The sequence below is a fragment of the Alosa pseudoharengus genome, unplaced genomic scaffold, assembly GCF_046254945.1.
Source record: "Alosa pseudoharengus isolate Yale_2024_CS ecotype anadromous, Long Island Sound unplaced genomic scaffold, YU_APseudo_1.1 YU_APseudo_1.1_scf_3, whole genome shotgun sequence".
NCBI lineage: Eukaryota > Metazoa > Chordata > Actinopteri > Clupeiformes > Clupeidae > Alosa > Alosa pseudoharengus.
Genome location: NW_027468718.1, coordinates 39,642,423 through 39,664,113, shown reverse-complemented (window position 1 = coordinate 39,664,113; position 21,691 = coordinate 39,642,423). Strand labels below are relative to the sequence as shown.

Below are 21,691 nucleotides of genomic sequence, written 5' to 3'. Positions count from 1 at the left end.
GGTATGAATATTATGTTTTAGTGAGTGTCCAAAGGGGTGAAAGCCACTTTAAATCGGGTCACATTATTGACTGTTGTGTCTGAGAGTCAGCTTGTGGGTTTTGTAAGGGCCAGCACGAGGGACAAGACCTACAAAGTTGTGGTGAGTTAAGCAGGGAGGTTGGTAACGTTAATGCTGCTAGTTAACATTAGCTAGGCTACTGTAGCCTTCATACTGTATGATTCATATCAATCATTAACCTAGGAATACTTCTTTGTGCATTTAATGAACATTTTGTGTAATAATTCACGGCAAATTAATAAACTGAATATGGTGGTCCAAGAGCAGACTATGCACCGGTCCATGCATCAGCCCGACTGAGCAGTGATGACAGCATAGGATGACAGTCAGGTACGAAGCAATGCACCATGTTGCTTACGTTAACGTTATAAAATACACGATCATAAATATAAAATTCAATATCAAAACACTATTATTTACACGATTACTCCTGAAATAACTGCTATTAACTGCACATTCACTATATAAAAAAATCACTGTTTGGAGGAAAGGGTTCGCGTGCTGTCGCCGGTTGGAAATTGTTCAAATGGCAATTTCGTGCCGGTTCGTCTTTGCTTATATTATTCAGTGAGGCGCGGTGGTTTATGGGATGAGTAGTTCCTTCGCTCGGAAATGAAAATATGTACACAGTCTTGTACCTTTGACTTTTTTTGGATTTTCTCTTCGTTTTTTCACTCGAAAAGATATGATATGTTGTATGCTTATGAGTTATGCTGTAGCTGGTTAGCCTAGGACATGCTGTAAACTCTTTAGATACGGATTTTTCCAAACGTCAATGGGACAAATGAATGGGAATCTTACTTCCGGCACCTAACCGCATTTCGGCTGTGGGCGGGACTGTGATGCTCTATTGAGTTTTTCTCATTTTCCAGTAGAAACATCTCAGCCTATGTAGCACCTATGTACACAAAACTAATTTGCATAATTAAACATTCGAATTTCAAAAACTTGTAATACATTTTTTGTTCACACTTGTGTAAGTAATCAACTGAGGAAGTTTCATGGTGATGTCTATTATTTTACATTTTTACCCTATTCACCTGTAGTGTCTCGCCTTAATCCAATTAGTAAATCAAAACCAAAATAATGCAAGTAAAGACTATGTTATGTCTCATTGACGCCTCTATAAGGAAAATGCGATTTCGGTTTGTAAAATATATGCCAGAAAAATAGGAGAGAGGCCGCACTATGCATACATACTCTTTTATTTGCACATACGCGTTTCGGCGTGTGCCTTCTTCAGTGTGCACACTGAAGAAGGCACACGCCGAAACGCGTATGTGCAAATAAAAGAGTATGTATGCATAGTGCGGCCTCTCTCCTATTTTTCTTGTATGTATAACTATCCAGGCCAGCACTCTTAAAGTTTAGAAATAGACAAATTGAGTGAAGCCTGCTCCTATCCTCACTAAAATATATGCCATCCTTGTGTAACCCAGACTAAAAGGTACAGTCACGGATTCACAAGGGGGTAGAGGATGTGATATTTTTGACCTGATACATTTGCCTAAATAAAAGGCCTTAAATTGTCAGTATTTTGGCTTTGGTTCTCTTTTGACGCTTCAAGGTAGATCTTACCTTTGTTCAGGACCAAGGTCAGGGATCTTGGGCTCAAAAAGGTTGGTGACCACTGCTCTAGATGTTACATTTCAATAGTTTTGGTAGGACACTGTTATTCAAAAGTCAATAGGTAATGAAAATGCTTTATTTAAAATTACCTTAACTGGGATAATCCACAGACTTCAGCCTCTGCTTCATTGGGCTCCATTTGTTTCAGAAGACAATATCAATGTAAAGTTAGAGTCCTTTCAGGTAAGAGAAAATAGTTGATTCTTGTGAGGTGCCTTCCAACAGTACATTCATCCCATTTCATGTCATGATTATTATAATGAAATTCAAGACCAGTGCATCATGATGCATTTGGTATGCAAGACAACTTACATACTATTCATAATTCCAACAATAACAGCTACATAAGGCAAAATAAAAGTTTAAAAATAACACAAAATATAAGGAAAGAAAATGTTGGCTCACACCTTGCCAGTTGATTACAACTTAACATTACAGCCAATTGAATCAAAAAACACAGAACAAATGAGCTTACACATAGCATCACCAGTGTTAATGACAATGAAAAAGTGGTCTGACGTAAATACTTTAACTTATACAAAAGGAACAGTGAAGAGAATTGTAATAGTATAGTGGACTAGCCCATTGGACTACATATAAAAATAAACTATGCGTAGTTTGTGAGGTTGTCCGAAAGCAGAATGGTGGTCTTAAAAACATGTCAATGTGTGCTTTGTCTGATCTTAGAGGTCTGTTGTTAGTAGTCCCATGGGCTTGTGGTCATCATCCTTGGGTTGAGGGGCTAGATAGCTGCAAAAAGACAACATTTTTGTAGTCAGCTGCAAATACCACAATCAGAATTGGGACATGCCAGGCTACACCACCTCACCTAAAACATGGCAAATATATTCCTACGAGACTACAGTGGGGCTAATGGGCCCCAGTATAAAAGATTGTGCAAAACAATTTGATAGTGGAGTGTGCATGCCAGAGGGAAGAAATTAATTGATTTAGACAGAATCAGGGGAAAGAAATGGCTTATGGGGCCCACAAAATATTAACATTTGCATAAAATAAGTTTCTAAAATGTGTACTACTATTTTATTGTTCTGCAGGTGAAATTTTGAGTTTAAATTCCAACGGTCAAAATGACCACCTTGGTAGTTCTAGTAGTTTTGAAATTCTTGGCAATTCTAGTGTCTAGTATCAAAGCTTTAGAGCACAGCATTTAAATCACAGCATAAAGGAAAGGGTTGAAACCCTCAGTATGCTTGGGCAGCTATGCTGCTTGGCCAGTTCAAAGGCACACTTGCAACTGCCAAAAGTCTTAACCCATCTCTAATCTTTGCTAGCTAGAAAGTTAGCAAAAAATAGAGATAGATAGCAACAACTAAAAAACCAAAGAGCTTCGATTACTAACCAAGATAGAGCAATGTAATTAGTTTCAATGGGAGCAAAATGGGAACAGTCACAAAACAAGATGTACTGCAAAGCGGTACAACGTATGAACGCTGCTCAGTCCTGCACATTCTCTTGGGGATCAATAAAGTATCTATCTATCTATCTATCTATCTATCTATCTATCTATGCCAGCTTTGTATATAGTTTGGTTACCTAGCAACCGAGGCTTAAAGACGACAAGTGGGTGCGTTCGCAAACATAGGCGAACGTTCGCAATCGATTTGAAACATTTTTCAGTTTGCCTTGAACAGAGGCGAACATTCATGGTCTGTTGCTGCATTAATTAAACACCACTTTTCCATCAGAAACATATTTGTGAAAAGCATAGCTGGTACGATATAGAACATTATCGGAATATAGAATCAATATGAACATTTTCTTCAATAATACAGATAGGACTGTAGCTCACTACTTAAGAGGTCACTCTATGATGCAGGAGACCGGGGTTCGATTCCTGCTCGCTGCAGCAATTTTGAAAGTGCATTTCTCACAGCTAAACCAAGCTAGATGGATACAGTAGAAATATAGAGATAGAAGGTCGGGCTTGTGGACTATAGGCTGCAAACACTTACAACTGTTAACAAATATGCTTGTAAGTAACTTAAAAGGCTGCTTATTAACACTTACACGCTGCATGTTAATAGTTAGTTAATGTTATTAACTAACTGTTAGTAATGAAGTTAACTGCTTATAATGCACTGTTAATACCTAATAAGCACATGTTATTCTAAAGTGTTACCAAAAATATTTAGGCGCACTGGTGCGAATGACTTCTAACCAAGTCAAGGTTTGTCTACAAAATACACCATTATACGCGTAACATTACTGGGTGCAAACCATAAAATCACGTCGCCAATGCAGCATAAAAACTACACCTCCCATCAACGTTAGCAGTTTCGCGTTGTGACTCGCTAGTTGCTTCTATCAAATTCAAGGGTGCGCGCAGAAAAAGCGGAAAGTTAGACTAGCCAAAGTAGAACTTATTTATTCAATCCACCGAATTCATCGGATATATGAGGAACAGGATGAGATTCTGAGAATGCAGTGAGAGAAGGAAAAGGTATGCCTTTTAGCCCAGTTTTCGTATTGGCTGCAATATGCAAAATATAGCTGTAGCGAACAGGCACAAAAGTAGCCTCCCGTAATACTCCCGTTTTCTTCAAAGGTACACTACAGACAACTCCAGGCTTCCATGCATGCTTGTTTGTTTTACACCGAATACAAGCTGAAGTGCAAAACGAAAGTATGCATACCATTTGCCTACTGCCCCCATCAATGCAGATATTTCAAATAAATATAAATATCATTGATTAGACTGTTGGGTTTTGAGGAAGAGAAAATTCACGGTTTATAGTATTGGGCAGTATGCAGTCAGATAGGTCACCATGGGCATATTTGGATTAGCTACAGGTGGATTCACAAATAAATAAATTGGCCTAGGGACCTACATTTGGCAGGATAGCCTACTTCATATACAGGCTAAATGCAAATATGGCAATGCATTATATTATTTTACATTAACAAAATGTAGAAAAATAGAACAGACTGAAAATAAAGTAGGCACTGATGTTCTTTAAAATCTTGTTTCCTCTAAATGCACTGGCATGTTTAACTGTTCGCTTCAATGTAAAGTTACATTATGTGTAAGTTAAGTACAGAACTGACCCCCAGATTTTTAAGTGCTCCTGGATTTTTTTTTTAGGGTAGAGCCCTGCTTGAAACACAATTGAGGCCTGAAGCCTCAAAGTAGATGACTATAGAGTAAAATATGGATTTTTCACAAATTTGTTTGTTTTGAAATACCTATGCGTTAAGCTCAGTATCATTTTTAGAAAACAGCCACAGTAGCAGCTTCATGTGTAAAAGTAATCCCTTTTCTTTGATTCTATGACAGTCACTGCCATGCAAATGTAATACTAAATAAAACTAGAATCTCCAGAAGCCATCATTTGACACCAAGCTTTCATTTGACACCAAGATTATTCTTCTACTCAAAGGGGTTCTTGTGTAGTAAGACTTTTATTATCAAGTATAAGTATAAGTATAAGTATAGTATATACACTTTTGATCCCGTGAGGGAAATTTGGTCTCTGCATTTATCCCAATCCGTGAATTAGTGAAACACACTCAGCACACAGTGAACACACAGTGAGGTAAAGCACACACTAATCCCGGCGCAGTGAGCTGCCTGCAACAACAGCGGCGCTCTGGGAGCAGTGAGGGGTTAGGTGCCTTGCTCAAGGGCACTTCAGCCGTGCCTACTGGTCGGGGATCGAATCGGCAACCCTCCGGTTACAAGTGCTGAAGCGCTAACCAGTAGGCCACGGCTGCCCCCTCAAATCAGTAGGCATTAGTGCATTTCCCATTAAAATGTAGCTACGAAACCTTTTTCCTCATTGCATGACGTTTGAGGGGTGTTCTTGTAGGACTCTTACGGTGAAATCGCATGTCAGCGGACTCGTGTGATATCTCCAGAATTGTATGGAATTTTTTTAAAATTCCCCTTTTTCTTTTTCCTTCAGAGCTTCAGGTGCATCCATTCCACCCAGTCACACCACTTTCAATATTTCACATTTTCCCACCATTTTGAAAAAACTCAAAAGTGAAACTAATCCATCTCCTTTATAAATTACAGAATTCAGTATAAATCATCTACAGACCAAGCCTAACTTAAATTTTGATTCATTCATCCCGACAAGGAGGGACAGATGAAACATTATGCACATTCTGCTTTTGTTGAAATAATTCCTGAACGGATTATGTTTAGAGCTGAAAATGCAACTGTATTTGACAGAGGACAGATTTAGGCTGACAGTGACAAAATATTAACTTTCAGTTTGGCATGATCTTTTTGTAAATTATGTTTATATATATATTTATATGTTTTATATATTATATTTTGTATATATGTTTTTAGTATATATTTTTGGGCCTTTTATGCCTTTAATCAGATAGGCTAGTGGAGAATGACAGGAAATGAGTGGGAAAGAGAATTGGGGTGGGATCCGGAAAGGACCACAGGGCGGGAATCGAACCCGGGTCGCCGGTGTACGTTGCAGGTGCCCCAGCCAGTTGCGCCACATCCAGGGCGTAAATTATGTTTAATTTAAAACTGTTTACATTGTCCTGGCTCTCCCTTATGGTAAGCTAGTTGTGAACAACAGGCATGCACAAGATACTAGTGTTGCACGGTGCACCGATACTACAAAAGTATCGCAATACCCTGGAATTAAAAATGTCATGATGCCTAATTTTATTAGTATCGATACTTTTGAGAATGACCGTGTTCTTTTAAAGTAACATGCGTGTGCACAAGGCATGGTTCTAGCGCCTCCTCCCCTAACCTGTGGCTGTGCGTCTTTTCTCCTCACACACGTAAGCGCAGCTGTTGTGCTATAAACAGCGAGACATGGCTGCTAGTTCAAGTGATTCTATGGTAACACATAATACTAATATCAAGTTGATTTGCTCACTTGCATCTCTCAAGTTTGTGTTGCTAACCTACCTACAGTAGGCTGTGGGATTTTGGTCATTTAGGCCTACTATTTGGTTTTAATGTAATTTAGAAATAGGCTAAGCAACCATGGCAAACTTTTACATCTGAAGAGAGATCCTTGCTAACTATCCCGCTAGCTCAGGTCACGTCTGTCAATAGTGCTCACTAAAATCATTAATGAACATTGCAAGACACTTACAGTGGGCATCGCTTTCAAATGACCACTTCAGTCGCGCATTACGAGGCGTGAAGCTGCGTGAAGCTTTAGTACCACTTTCAGCCACTGTGCGTCGCTCTGCCACTGTACATCGCTCTGCCTGCCGCCCCTTCTGAAAAAGCAGGAGACTTGCCGAGAGTAATCCTAACCTACGAATTCAATAACAAAATAAATCATGCATAATTAAACATTACCTCGATTTAGGCTACTTGGGTATGGCTTAAGGCTTGACTACACGGTGGTAACGGAAATCGAAATTTGCTGTCTACATTATTGTCAGTGTTGGGGGTAACGCAACTACGCAAATCAAAACAGTGGTGTGATAATTGAGCCAGTAGAGAAATAACTGTTCAGAATTAATCTGTAGCCTTGGGTAGGCTTCTGCAGAAAGCAATGCCAGGCCATCCTTAAAAATATTTTCGTTTGCCGTAACCCGACCGACCCTGTCAATTTAGAACCGACCCAAATATTTATTTTTTTCCCCTTTTAGTCCGACCGACTTGCCGGTTGTAAACTTGCGTTAAGACCGACCGATTTTTTTTTACTCTAAACAACCAATACAAATAAAATACTATTTATTTTTTTGTAGGCCTAAGTATTGTGAATATAAATTGCCTACATACAAACGTAGGGTCTCTTAAATAAAACCTTGTGGCGTCATCTCTACACCATTGGTTTACGCATGTCACACTATGGCCTATACGCTTCGTTTCATTCACACAAACATCTCGACTCAATGCTTATTACTTGGCACGAAGCTCTGGAAGAACTGTGCCCAGATCTTTTCCCATTATTTCTCCCCTCTAGTCTAACGGTGACCGTGTTGAAGAATTGAAATTGGTTGTGGTCTATTCAGCATTTCTCAAAATATGGGCTTAACCCAGATTCGAACTCTTGGACAGGGGACTGATAACTGCTGCGTAACGGCGGCTGTCATCAGCCGGCCTTAACGCACTGCGCCACAGAATTGACGGCGTGGGTAAATAGGGATAAATAACAATAGAGTACACAATAGGGTGCATCATTTGCCCCAATTTTGGAAATTCAACTTGTACCCAATTTTTAAATGTGACAATACTAATGAAAAGAAAATGTGTAGAATATTAGCTGGATTGAATAGTATCTAAGGGGTCCACCAAGCCTCTAAAGTTGCTTCTTAGCAGAGCCTGTATCCCCGCTCTGGAAAAATCAGTTTTTCGTAAATAACTTCCAAAATAATGCATTTAGGCCTACAGTGTCAATGAAAGTTGAATAGAAACGTGGCTATTGCGTATCTTTTGGTACCAGTCTGATATCTCTAGCTTCATTGGTCTCTAAAATATTGCATTTTCCCCCTATTTTTAGCATTTCTTTGTCCCAATATCTATAAAAAGCAGATGTGAAGGTAGTCTAGTCATGGTGTTATGAAAATCCTTTTTTTTCACATTAATATACTCTTTTGATCCCGTGAGGGAAATTTGGTCTCTGCATTTATCCCAATCCGTGAATTAGTGAAACACACTCAGCACACAGTGAACACACAGTGAGGTGAAGCACACACTAATCCCGGCGCAGTGAGCTGCCTGCAACAACAGCGACGCTCGGGGAGCAGTGAGGGGTTACAGTAGGTGCCTTGCTCAAGGGCACTTCAGCCGTGCCTACTGGTCGGGGTTTGAACGAGCAACCCTCCGGTTACAAGTCCGAACTGCTACAAAGAACACACACTCTTTACATGTTTCCCTTCCTCTTCCTAAGGTTTGGTGTTTTCTTTCTGTCTGCTTCCACCACCTGCAGAACATTCTGGTAGTTCTTCTCCACTTGCAGAGCCTATGTAGTCTGTGCTGAGCTTCACATTACGCTCTGCGCTGTCATTGACCACATGCATGGACTCTAAGTGAATCAAGGCCTCATCTTGGTGGTTGCAGTGTTCAGTGGCTGTTGACCCATCATGGAATGACCTGCAGTTCTTCAAGAATTTGCTTCGGTATTCACATGTTTCAGCAGTGATCTCCAAGAGTGGAATGAAGGCCTGTTAGAGACACCAGTGGTACTTCACAGCTGAGATGGTACCACTAGCCTTCTTCAGTAGCAAGGTACCAGCCAAGCACAAGAAATCCCTTGCTACCTTGCTTGCTGTCAAACCATCTACCTCCTGCACATTTCCAAATGACAGATATGGCTCAGGTTTCGGCAAACCCAAATTTCCAGGAAAGATAACCCAAAAGACGACACTGGCAAACATGGGACCTGATTTGTGGTATATTTTTCATCTTCTGCAGCTGGACCCTGCTTTCCTCACCACCGCAACGTGGTTCCTTTCTCCAGCACAACGTCTCAACCTGGCCTGCTCACCCAACCTACAAGGAGGCCTTGATTCACTTGGAGTCCATGAATGTGGTCAATGACAGCGTAATGTGAAGCTCAGTACAGACTACATAGGCTCTGCAAGAGGCAAAGAACATTACCAGAATGTTCTGCAGGTGGTGGAAGCAGACAGAGAGAAAACACCAAACCTGAAGAGGAAGGGAAACATGTAAAGAGTGTGTGCTCTTTGATGTTAAAACATCAACATCATATGGTGGTTAGTTATTAAGAATTATGTTCTATCTATTCATGGATTACCCATTTGCTCAGTCATATAATATGTTTGTAGGAGGTTTACCGTTTGTCTTACACTTTGAAATGTAAGGTGTTCATACAGTAGATCTACAATAGGGTAATGTTAGTTAATGGAATATAATTTAAGATTTTATTGATGGCTTACTTTCATGCTGTTATTATGGAAAATCCCTGGCAAATGCTATTTTTATTGTGTCTTCCCCCCAAAAATGACAACTGCCATATCTCAGGAAGTAATAAAGATAGAGACACACAGCTGGCACCAAATGATGCACAATGTACATATTTATATTCAACTTTTTTGACATTATAGGGCTAGATCTATTATTTTTGCCGTTATTTAAGAAAAAAAATGATATTTGTATGTCCGTCGTTAGTTGGAAAGGCTCGGTGGACCCCTTAGATATCAAAATAATTTTATAAAATTTCTCATGTATGTTTAATTTAGTTAGTGTAAAAAATCTATTCTAGGTACAGATTGATTTTCAAAAAAAATGAAAAAAGTGGGGCAAATGATGCACCCTAGTACACAACTGTTTCACCAGCACATTTAAATGACTTGACTAAAACCGTGCATAACTGGAGGTACACCTGTTATCTGAGCAGTCTGTATGTCCTCATTTTGCGAATGCGAGGACGATACGAGTCTGTTGCATAGAAGTCCGAGTCACGCATAATGTTTGAAAACCACTGGCTCGTAATCACAATAATTTAACACACGACAGTTCATCATGTTCCCATGCCTACATTTTGGTGAGTAGCATAGAGATTGTTAAAACAATAAAGTATGGCTCTCCGTTTGGGACATCGAAAACTTATATTTTTAATAGGGTAGACTACCGTCGGAGATGCTAACTTGCAAAGGCCTCGGGATAACACGTTATCTCCACTATCATCAGTCAATGCCCCCTTGATCAAAGTGGGGAATGAAAGAAAAAGTTTGAGAACCACTGGCTTAACAAGTTACCTGCAGTCCAGAACACACAGAATATTGCAACAGAAAGTTGCCTTTATAATCAACTACTAATTGTTCCTAGCCTAGAAATCTAGACGCACCCTAGCGGCAGCAAATTAATTTGCTCAGCCTGTACGTCTAGTATCGAACCATAGGAATTTCGATTGGCTAACGCCGTGGACCTCATCCAATCACAGCGCTCTATTTTGTTAGAGAGTCTTAAGGCGGGCTTAACAGGATAACGACAGTCCTGCGACGGTGAACAACAAGGAAGGTGGCTATGCGGAACGAAGAGCGGTTGTTTGAATCGGCGTTGGCGTCAACTTTGGAGGAGTTGGACTTGTGCTTTTCTTTGAAAGTAGAGCAACACAATGTACTTAAGTCATTCCTTTCGAAGAAGGATGTATTTGCCGTTTTGCCGACTGGATACGGATATGGTCGTAGCGCTGGCCTATTGCATGCCTAGGCAGTTTGAAAGACAATTCTCTGCCCGCCCCTTGGATTAAGCAGGTGAATGATTCGATTCCAGACTATACATGTCAATGATATAGGATGGCCCGCCAGGCTAAATTGTTCCAACAGCATTCAAACAAAGCCTTTATAAAAGTGAAAAAAAATATTAAAAATCCATAAGAAGTAAAATAAAATACTGTTACTGTATTGTAGGCTACGTAAAAAATAAACAAGTAGGCCTATCCCCTATCCAATGATATCGGCAAATGTTTGTTTTCCAAAGTAAGAATTTCACTTCACCATGCACCTTCGACAATGAATAGCTCATTACACTTATGTTACTGTTGAACGTAGGCCTAACTGGTATCATTACAAACATTATTCTGTGTCCTAAAAACTGGCATTTTATGGCATTGTGTCATGTAAGGTCGTTGCAAAATCTAGAGAAATGTGTGAGGTGGTCAGCGGGGGACAATTGAGACACACATTGGATTGTGTTATTACTTGCATTCCACACTATCCACAGCTGTGGTATCGGGGGCAGGAGGATTACTGTTAGCGCAGGCTTTATATAAAATTCTTCAACATTAGGCCTGCCTCGAATGCAGGCTTGCCCAAAATAAAGGCCTGTGGTTTGCGCAGCCTACAGTAAGTAGGTTAAATAACAGACCCGCCACAATGTGCGGTATGATAATGTTTTACGAGCAAGATGTTTTTGGTGCCCTACGCGCACTGCATGTTCTTAAATAACAATGATCATAGCCTAATATTTGACCATTATTTTGTGTAAATGGGCTATGCATTGGGTTAGACACCAGGGGCCATATTCACAAAGCCTTTTATCTTACCACTAGGAGTAGGCTACTCCTAAATAGCAATAAAATATTTTAGCTAGGAGTTTCTCTTATTAAGTTATTCACAAAGCCTTTCAGACCTACTCTTAGTAAGGAAAAATAACAACTCCTGAACAGATTCTGGAGCTGAGCGCTCTAGAATCTTTGACTTTGAGTCTTCGTTGCTATGGATGACGTTATTACTCATGCACGAGCTTGACTGAAGTAACCACCTTGATTGGCTGATGATTGTAACGCGGGAATGATTCCAAACACCTCCCTTACGATGAGTGGCAGGTGACAGGTCTGAGAATGCGTGCGCTACACAAGGACGGAAGATGATGAATAACTGAATAAAAAGGCCTAGCCTAAATGAATCAAGAGTAAGGCAAAACAAATAGCCTAGTAGCCTAATGAAACATATGGATTGAGGTAGTATCTTTGTAACATTATTAAATTAATCTGTTACTATGCCTATGCCTACTTTTGCAAAAGAGAACATTTTCATTTGATTCACAATAATGTTACATTTAAAAGGTGCGATTTGTATGACTGTTACCGAACGTTCTGTAGGCCAAAATCAAAACACTGGTGAACGTTCTGAAGACTACCAGACGCGAGCCTCTTCTGGGTTGCCAGATGTAATGAAGACTTAGCTAACGTTAGTTGACCTGCAGCTGCTTTAACGTTTCTCCAACCATGACCCAGCTACACATTACGGAAACAGTGAAAACAAAAAATACCTCTCTAACCAACGTAACATATTTAGCTGAAGTTAGCGATGCAGATAAAGTTTAGCCTAGGCTAGGCCTACCTGTTGTGGAGAAATATGGCCAGGCCAGCTCTGCGTCAGACTTGATATTCTTCGTTTGACGAAGACGTCACCATCTCATGTCCACTTAATTTGTTTCTTGTTTTAATTTTGGAAATTTGCCTGCCTCTCGTAGGCGTTCATGACTACAACTGACAGCTGTTGACAGTTGGCCTTTGCTAATTTGGCAACCCAAATAGGAGGACGCCATAGATATATACACTAGATGTCGCCTTCTGCTTCTCAGCATGCGTCAACACCGCCGCCATCTTTGTACAGGGATCTGAAGCGCTAAACTAGTTCTCCTGTATTGTCAGTGTTACCTATTTAGCGACGTTTGGCCATCCCCAGCGATAGAAAACCTTTTTAGCGATTAGCGACAATTTTTGGAACTTCTCACAATGATGGCAGATCGGCTTCTGTGTTGTTGAAACGTAAGAAAATCACCTTTCTCATGGCTTTGTCATTTATGAATTCAGCTACATCTCGTTTGCCCATGGCACTGACCCATGATTATAAAAGTAACGACTGGCGTAGCCTATGTAGTAGCAGAGGTAAATGTTCTACAGCAACTTCTGGTGAGATTACAACTTACATGAGAAAAACGAGACGAGGGGTATGTGGCCTCAACCAGAGCCTGTCTAGAAGAGCCTGTTTACTTTCATTGTATCGAACCTGGTTGCAGTTTACTCATTGTTCCTCTAGGGGCCGCCGCTAGCTAGTGCAGAATGAATGGGAGTCTATGGGGCTAGACGGGTAAAATGTATCTTTATTATTGTCTTAAGCTTAGTTTTCTCTAGACTCAACCATTAATACATGCCTGTCAGTTGGAACAACCCAAAAAACTAGATAATTGCTTGAGATTTTGACGATTTATGGTGATTTTATTTTCGCTAGATCTTTGCCCAGATTGACGCTAATGCATTATAGAGGAGTGGATCACTGAAGCAAGATGGCGTCTTGATTGACGCATTCGTTCCAATGAACAGCAGTAGTTAAGGAGATATCTAGTGTATATGTCTATGGGAGGACGCGCTAGCCCATTATTAATACGCTAATCTAGAATTAATCGTTCAAAACATAAACGAAAATTCCAAGAGATTCCGCCCCGTAACTCATTTTTTTTCATGGGTTTTACGGGGTTTTACGGGTTAGAGTAATGTTGTCAAATAAGCCATTTCTTCAATTCATCGTGTTTCCTTACTCTCGGACAACATATGGTGATCATTTTTGGAATGGTTACAGTTTATTTTCCATTATTTCCTACATACTGGACCTTTAATTTACATGTTGACAATGAGTAGCCTAGTTTTGGTTGTTGTTGGTGGCGTTATTGCATGTAAGTTATGCCTACAATGCAAAATTGCTTCCTCACGATTGGAAGCTCCTGTAGCCGCATAGGATTTCAAAACAGGCGAAATGCCACAAAACCGGTTTGTGAAGTTAGGAGTCCTCTCGACTTCTTTTAAGCGGTCACAGCTGGTGGGAAGGTGTGATTTGTTGGGGGCAGGGCCGGATTAACTGGGCACAAATGTCTGATGGCCCCCCCTGCCCCCCAGTCAACGTGAATCGGGTGGTCAGTTAATAGGCCTATATCGTGAAGATTTTTCTTGCCAACTAAGGCACGAGCGCATCTGTGAGGCCAAGCCTCACCAAGTAGCTCGTTTATTTACAACTAACATTACATTTAATTAAACTGCTTATAGGCTATGCCGAAATAGTTTTCAACATTTTGAATATTAGTGTCGGGTGAATTAGGAAATGTTCTCAAAGTAGCCTTATGGCTGAAAGCTGCTTGGGACCCCCCCCTGTCAAGCAAACCATACAAACGCGCGCACTCATTGTTTTTAAAAGGAGTAATTTCGGCTTTGTCAGAACTGAGCTGTGGACGACACGGCACGGCATGCCCAATTGAAAATAAATTAAAGCAACGCAAAACAACACAGACCCCGCTTCTCTCGCATCAGTCACTGACATGAACGAAACACAGAACCCGCTTCTCTCACGGCAGTCACTGACAGTAGCCTAGAATAAATGCATGGGGAAAAAACTTCCCCATGACAAAGACATCGTAAAACACTGAAAGTTAATATTTTGTCACTATAACATACATCTGTCCTTTGTCAAATGTGTTATGTTCCAAGTAGCCTAGTGCGTAATTCTGCTTCATAAAGTTGAAAAAATACATTTGCTTATTTCACAGAAAAATATAAATAGCCAGTTAGGGTCTACAGTGCAGAGTTGGTAAGTTATGGTAGGCCAACTTGGAGTGAACATACAAACAGGGGAAATTCTTTCTCTAGTAGCTGAGTAGCTAATGAATCGTGCTCTCACGACAATCACGCCGTTAAACTTAAATAGGTTAACATCACTCTAAGTTCGCCTTCAAGCAAGGAAAACGATGATTTGAAGACATCTGTTTTGTTGGAAGGGCAAGGGGTAGCAACAGGGCAACACAGAGACAGGCCCGATTGCAGGGCTGTTATGAGAGTATTAAAATATGGGATATTCTACGGGAAAACATTAAAATGGCAAGACAGCGGGGGAAGTTAAAATACGTGAGAAACACGGAAAAAGTTGACATGCATTGTTTCGGTCCCCGTGCACAGGGATTATTTGTCATATTATTAATCACATATGATTATTTGTGAAATTGTGCAAACAGGCGCAACACATTTGAAAAGGAAGGACTGGTAGCATGCAAGCTCACGGGAGATTGATTTAAGAACGTTATCACAGTGTGTGGCTGTGGCGCAAAGCAGCGCGGGCGGAAGACAGCGACAATTGGCAGGGGAGGGTCATGTCTTTTTTAACAATTCTGTCGGAGGGTCATTGAACAATTTCTAGCAGGCAAGGGAGGGTCATGCAACTTTTGACTGAAGCACTCAAAATTCCTCCGGTGGCCCCTTCAATAAATAACGAACAGTCCCTAGATTGCTGCTGGGCTATATATCTTGGTTCATGTCTGTTAACTCATTGCCGTCAAACGCGTAGCCTATCTCGCGGTTGCATCCATTACAAACAAACATGCAATGTGAACGTCAAGGATTGGGAAGAGCACTAAATGCTCTACTGAATAAGCACGAAGTCAAACCTTTAAATGAAAAACAGTCTTTAATAATCAAAAAAATAAACCGCTAATGAAGTAAACTTGTGACCATCAAAAATCGTTTATCGCCTGTAACTCCGTGATAACAGGACGTAACAGGAAGGCATTAGGCTGAGCAACGGAGGTTAATATCCTCTATATTTTGTCCAAATGATGTCTGTCTATCATCGTTGCACTCGGAGAAAAACAGAATGTTTAATTTGTCCTGCGTTTCTTCTACGGCTGCAAACGGGATTCACTCGCAGTTAACCAAATATTTCTTTATTAGGGCAGGGCAGGCTTTCTGGCTATTAAATTATTTCTAAACCAGTCTGCTAAAGTCTGTAGTGAAGTCTGTGTAGGGTTTTCCAGGCTCTATTTCTTTTTACGAGACACCCTGCTCACTTGAGCCATCTACCGGTTGTTTGGGTTGTTGCAGCGTCTCACTGGAAAAATACAAATTAAAGTTGCGTGATACCGCGTGATCCCACGCGCGGACCTTGAGTGAAGCTGGCCAAGTCGAAGCACTGCCCACTGTATCTCTTCTATGATCCCAGAAAGATTTTCTTCGACTTGTTCGTTTTTTGAACAATTATTTTATCTAATGACATACAAAACATAATTAATTGCATCCACATATCCTTATGCGCAACTTTTATTCACTAGACTAAAACCGTGAGACTGAAGGTTAATTACTCTCACGTATCTCTTAAAGTGACAGGCACTCAATTACACCTACACATCACCAATGTGCACTCAATTAGACCTACACACCACATTAAAGATATGCCTAAGTGTAATAGTTTAAAGATCAATATGACGTATTCAAATTGCTAAATATATGTACTAGTAATTATGCAGAATATATGAAATATGACATAGGCCATCATTTTCCATGTGTGTTTGTGTGGAGAGTGTCAAGCAGAATCTGGGATGGTCACTGGTTTGAATGATCACACTACAGTATATTCAATATTACCGATGACGTCAAGGTGGTGGGGCCCCCAAATCAAATACATTTTTTAAAAAGTATCGAAATCGCAATTCTTGACTTGGTATCAGCATCGAAACATTAATTTTGGTATCGTGACAACACTACAAGATACAGCTTAAATCAAAGGAGTTGCAGCTTAATTTATTGGCCAACAATTCACTAACTTTACCTCAGTCGCTAGCCCATCTAACTTAGTTTTGCATATACGTGTTTTCTCTCACCCATTGCACTAACACATACCGAGTAACAAAAAGGGAGCCTTTTGCTCTAAAAGGAGCCACACCACTTTTATGACACTATGCCATTCTGTTGACTCAGAAACATTTTCAGCACATTTGAAAAAAAAAACACAATAATACCGACAACATGATCATTTTGGTCACTATAATCGTCATGTTAAATTTCCATACCATTACATCCCTACTGGGGGAAAAGTTACTAAAGCCCTCATCAAGGTGTGACATTTTACTTTCCCTGTCATTTCCTTCGAGCTGATCATAGGCTACTCATCTGAATGTTTTGTTGTGTAATGGCAATTTAGATTGAAGTCTTGCAAATCAAATAGGTTGCGGCTCCACCGTTTCTTTGTCATTTGAATGTAGCTATCAAATAGTGTAAAACAAGACAAAGTCTTTATAGACAGATTGATAATATCCAGAGGAATTTCTGATGGACATCCTACACAATGTAATATGATTTAAGACTTACACAGTTTATAATCCCTAGTACAGATGTATCTGAAATATCAACTACAAAAATCCATCTTGCCAGTATATTGATCAGGTTTTAGTTCCCAACAACAGTCTTCATTCCCAATAAATCGATACTTTCATCTTCTATAAATATGGAAAACAATAAATCTTCCAGTGAGAGCACCATGAAGCATAAAGTACAGCGATTCACAAAAAACAGCCAATAAACCAAATAACATCATGGAAAACTGAATGAAATGACAAATAACTTTACCTGCTGGATTGGACATGGGTATTAGATAGAGTTGTTTGTGAGGTCAACGGAAACACTTCTTGACGCAAGAGGGATGTCTCCACTGTACAATCATGGCCAGCCAAACCATTAGTGAATGTGCCAGGCTAGAGATGAAAAGTAGAATACACAAGTGACACATTAGAGTAGTGATACACCATTTTTGAGAAACACTTCAGAAAGCACAAGAGGACAATATCAACAATTAGGGGCTAGACATTATCTTAAATTTAAGCCATTTTAAAACAGTAGTTGCAAACTCAAATATACTTTTTTATACAACAATTGGGTTCTATGGAAGTATTTATTTGTTTCTGATTGGCCGAGAGACGTTCCATGAGTTGGAATATCCCTGGACATTTCAACTCAGACTTTGCACAGCTAATAATAAATCACTCCGCGATACAATGCGAAGATTTGACACAATGCCATCCCATCCCTCCACTATTTCAAGCAATGGGTTACCCCTTAGCAAACCATAACGAAACAGTGCTTCACCACATCTGTGGATTAAGCCACACAGTCAACTCAATGTAAGTAAGATAAACGAGGATACTCTCAGCATTGTCAGCATTGTGTATAATATGATTGTCACTTGGAGGAGACTTGTAGATAACTAACGTTAGCATAATTAGCTAACCGCTGCTAACGTGCTAGCATCGTCACGTCAGGCTGTGCACAGTAGTGTAACATTTATTCACCATAAATTAATAAAGTTGAGTGGTTCTGCAATGTAGACTATGTTTCCGTTTTCTTGCAGTACCATGTCCCTTACATGACATGGCCCAGTGTCCTTGTAACATGCATGCGGCAAACCTAGACAGCCCAACATTTCTTATAAGAAGACATTTAAACCACAAAGACCCGTAACGAGGGATCTGGAATGTTGGTTACCTAGCAACCAAGACGCTGTCTATTGAAAAGGGAACTATGTTTTGATGCGTAAGAACGATGCAATATAGCACTCATGATCGTGGGATTGGTCATGGATATTCCCACGGCTGTTGTTGCCTACGGCCGAACAACACCCGTGGGAATATCCATGACCAACCCCACTCTCACTCGTGCTATATTGCTTAAACAAAATATAGCCAAAAGTGGTGAGGAACGACCCAAACATCTTTGGTTCTGCGACCCATGACATTTCGTCATACACTCACATCTGATATCTGCACCAAATTCACTTACACCTGTTGTGTGTGTCAAATTCCATATGTTTTTGTAATAAGCGAGATTTTAAATCTACTTATTTAACACAAGGTACATGGCCAAGAGGTAGGTATATAGGCACGCCCAGAGCCATATAAAGGTAGAGTTGCGACAACTCCATTGACGCTAATGTTCCATTTTTTTTCAACAATGGCGGCTAATGGAAGCCTCAAATAGTTCCCGAAAGTTAACAATTTATAATAGCAGCAGTGCAGTTACAGACTGTTTGTAGCCAACATTTCAGACTCAGATTTACATTATTGGCTCATCCGAATAATAATAATAATAATGATAACAGTAACAACAGTAATAGTAGTAAAGTAATAGTATTAATAACCTAATTATAATAAACTATTTATGTATAGGCTACTATGACAGCTTTTCTGCTGCTCAGTTTTTATCAGTTCCTTATCAAATAAATGAAAAGGGGTCATTCCGTGTGAAATCACCCAATTTCAGCGCAATTTGGCAGGTGACCCTCTCCGAAAAAATCTGAAAAAAATCACAGGTGTTTGTAGACCAAATCCATGCATAGATCTTAAATAGCATATCTGTAAAACTAATCGTTGCAAAACTACAGCCCTTTGAAACTTGAAGTCATTTTAAGCATTGTGGTGAACAATCCTTTTTGTTCAACTTCCAGCATTATTGGCTCTTTTGGTATTTCACACACATTAGTGAAACTATGTGATTAGAAGTACATTTTCCTGTTGAATTAAAAAATCCAATCGGATCAGACGTATCTTGTATACTTTCCCCTCTGCAAAGCTCTGAAAATGGCTATAAATTCATAATGTGAAAAGACATCATCACCTTTGAGGGCTTCTCATTCAAAAAGTATGTGACACAAATTCATCAGATTTTTTTCCTACACATATATGTATTATAAGGTCCTGTCCATGCATTAACTTTGGTTGTTATCATTTTCATATTTTCAGAGCATTTTTTTAAAATTGGGCTTGATTTTCAAAAAGCCTGTTTTCATCTTCTCATTTCACCACGTGGACAGTTAACAGGATTTGTTTTAATTTTACCATATATCATTCTGTATGTGAGGATCATCTGCCCAAAATTTGGGCTTGTTGCTGAGTTTCTTCATTGAGATAAGATTTTTTACAAATATTGTCTATAAATCCACAGAATTTGTACTGGATCTGCAGTACCACTTTGCACCACATGTGGTGCTCTTTTAATACAATGGAAGTCAATGGAAGAGTAAGAGAGTCACTTGTTTGCTGCACATATCCAATCTAAACACACAGTTTATGGTTCATAGTTGAATTGGTCCAAATAATTATTGCAACATGAACAACATACTACTCATACATAAATCTTATTTAGAGGAAATAAACTGATCAAGTAAATTATACACACATAAGACTGACTGGTCATCATACATGCAGCAAGAGGATTTAGCATAATTACCATCTTTGTAATGAGTTTTCTACACCAGCTTCAACCTATAAGTGCCTATGTGAGCAATTTAATAATTTTTAGCCAGCTGATTAGGCAAAGTCTATATTCATCGTCATATGCTTGGGATGCAGTCCTCTGTGATACATAGACAAAGAGCATCAAGATGGAGATCAGTGCTTTAACAAACAATCAAACAATGGGTTTCTAAAATTCAGTTCATCAAGGTATTTCACTTGATGAAGATGACCATGTGTGTTTCCATCACAAGTATTCATAACAAGGTTTGAGGACTCGTGGATCCAAGAGGCATTTGTAAAAAGATGATAAATCTTTAGTATTGATTTTTCTGCATCTGACAATGCACTGAATTTTAGAAACCCCTTTTTACTTGAACCATATGAACCATAAACTGTGTGTTTAGATTGGATATGTGCAGCAAACAAGTGACTCTCTTACTCTTCCATTGACTTCCATTGTATTAAAAGAGCACCACATGTGGTGCAACGTGGTACTGCAGATAAAGTACAAATTCAGTGGATTTATAGACAATATTTGTAAAAAATCTTATCTCAATGAAGAAACTCAGCAACAAGCCCAAATTTTGGGCAGATGATCCTCACATACAGAATGATATATGGTAAAATTAAAAAAAATCCTGTTAACTGTCCACGTGGTGAAATGAGAAGATGAAAACAGGCTTTTTGAAAATCAAGCCCAATTTAATAAAAATGCTCTGACAATATGATGATGTTAACAACCAAAGTTAATGCATGGACATGACCTTATAATCCATACATGCGTGGGAAAAAAATCTGATGAATTTGTGTCACATACTTTTTGAATGACAAGCCCTCAAAGGTGGTGATGTTTTTTCACATAATGAATTTATAGCCATTTTCAGAGCTTTGCAGAGGGGAAATTACACAAGATACATCTGATTTGATTGGATTGTTTAATTCAACAGGAAAATGTACTTCTATTCACATAGTTTCACTAATGTGCGTGAAATACCAAAAGAGCCAATAATGTTGGAAGTTGAACAAAAAGGATTGTTCACCACGATGCTTAAAATGACTTGAAACTTCAAAGGGCTGTAGTTTTGGAACCATTAGTGATACAGATATACTATTTAAGATTTATGCATAGGTTTGGTCTACAAACACCTGTGATTTTTTTCAGATTTTTTGGGAGAGGGTGACCTGCCAGCCACTGGGTGATTTGACACGGAATGACCCAAAGAGGCTAAAGCCCAATAAATGTGCCACAGATAATAACCTAATATAAGATAAACCTTGCCTATACCATTTCAATTAGGCAGCACTAGGCAACACCACGAACGAGCTGTCATTAAGTTTTTGCGTTTGTAGCCTACAACTTTTATGACGTGACGTGTCTTGGGCATTTAGCTTTACCATCATGTCAACATAGTTGTAACGTTATGCTGCTCATCTAGACTATGGATTTAAGTGGTTTAATTTTAAAAAGGGCAGCAAAAGTGGGATAAAGTGCAACTGCTTCCCCAAAACAATTCCTCCATAACTGTATAT

General features: G+C 39.5%; 1 protein-coding gene across 1 annotated transcript in view; it reads right to left on the bottom strand.

Moving 5' to 3' along the window:
* Window positions 1-1,751: 1,751 nt before the first annotated feature.
* Window positions 1,752-21,691, bottom strand: part of epb41l5 (erythrocyte membrane protein band 4.1 like 5) — a 318,268-nt gene continuing 298,328 nt past the window's right edge. Inside the window, exons 24-25 of the mRNA XM_076264241.1 lie at window positions 17,502-17,626; window positions 1,752-2,439 (exon numbers count right to left, since the gene is read on the bottom strand). Of these exons, the coding sequence (XP_076120356.1) occupies window positions 2,373-2,439; window positions 17,502-17,626 (192 nt within the window). The 3' untranslated portion in view covers window positions 1,752-2,372. The remainder of the gene's footprint in view (window positions 2,440-17,501; window positions 17,627-21,691) is intronic.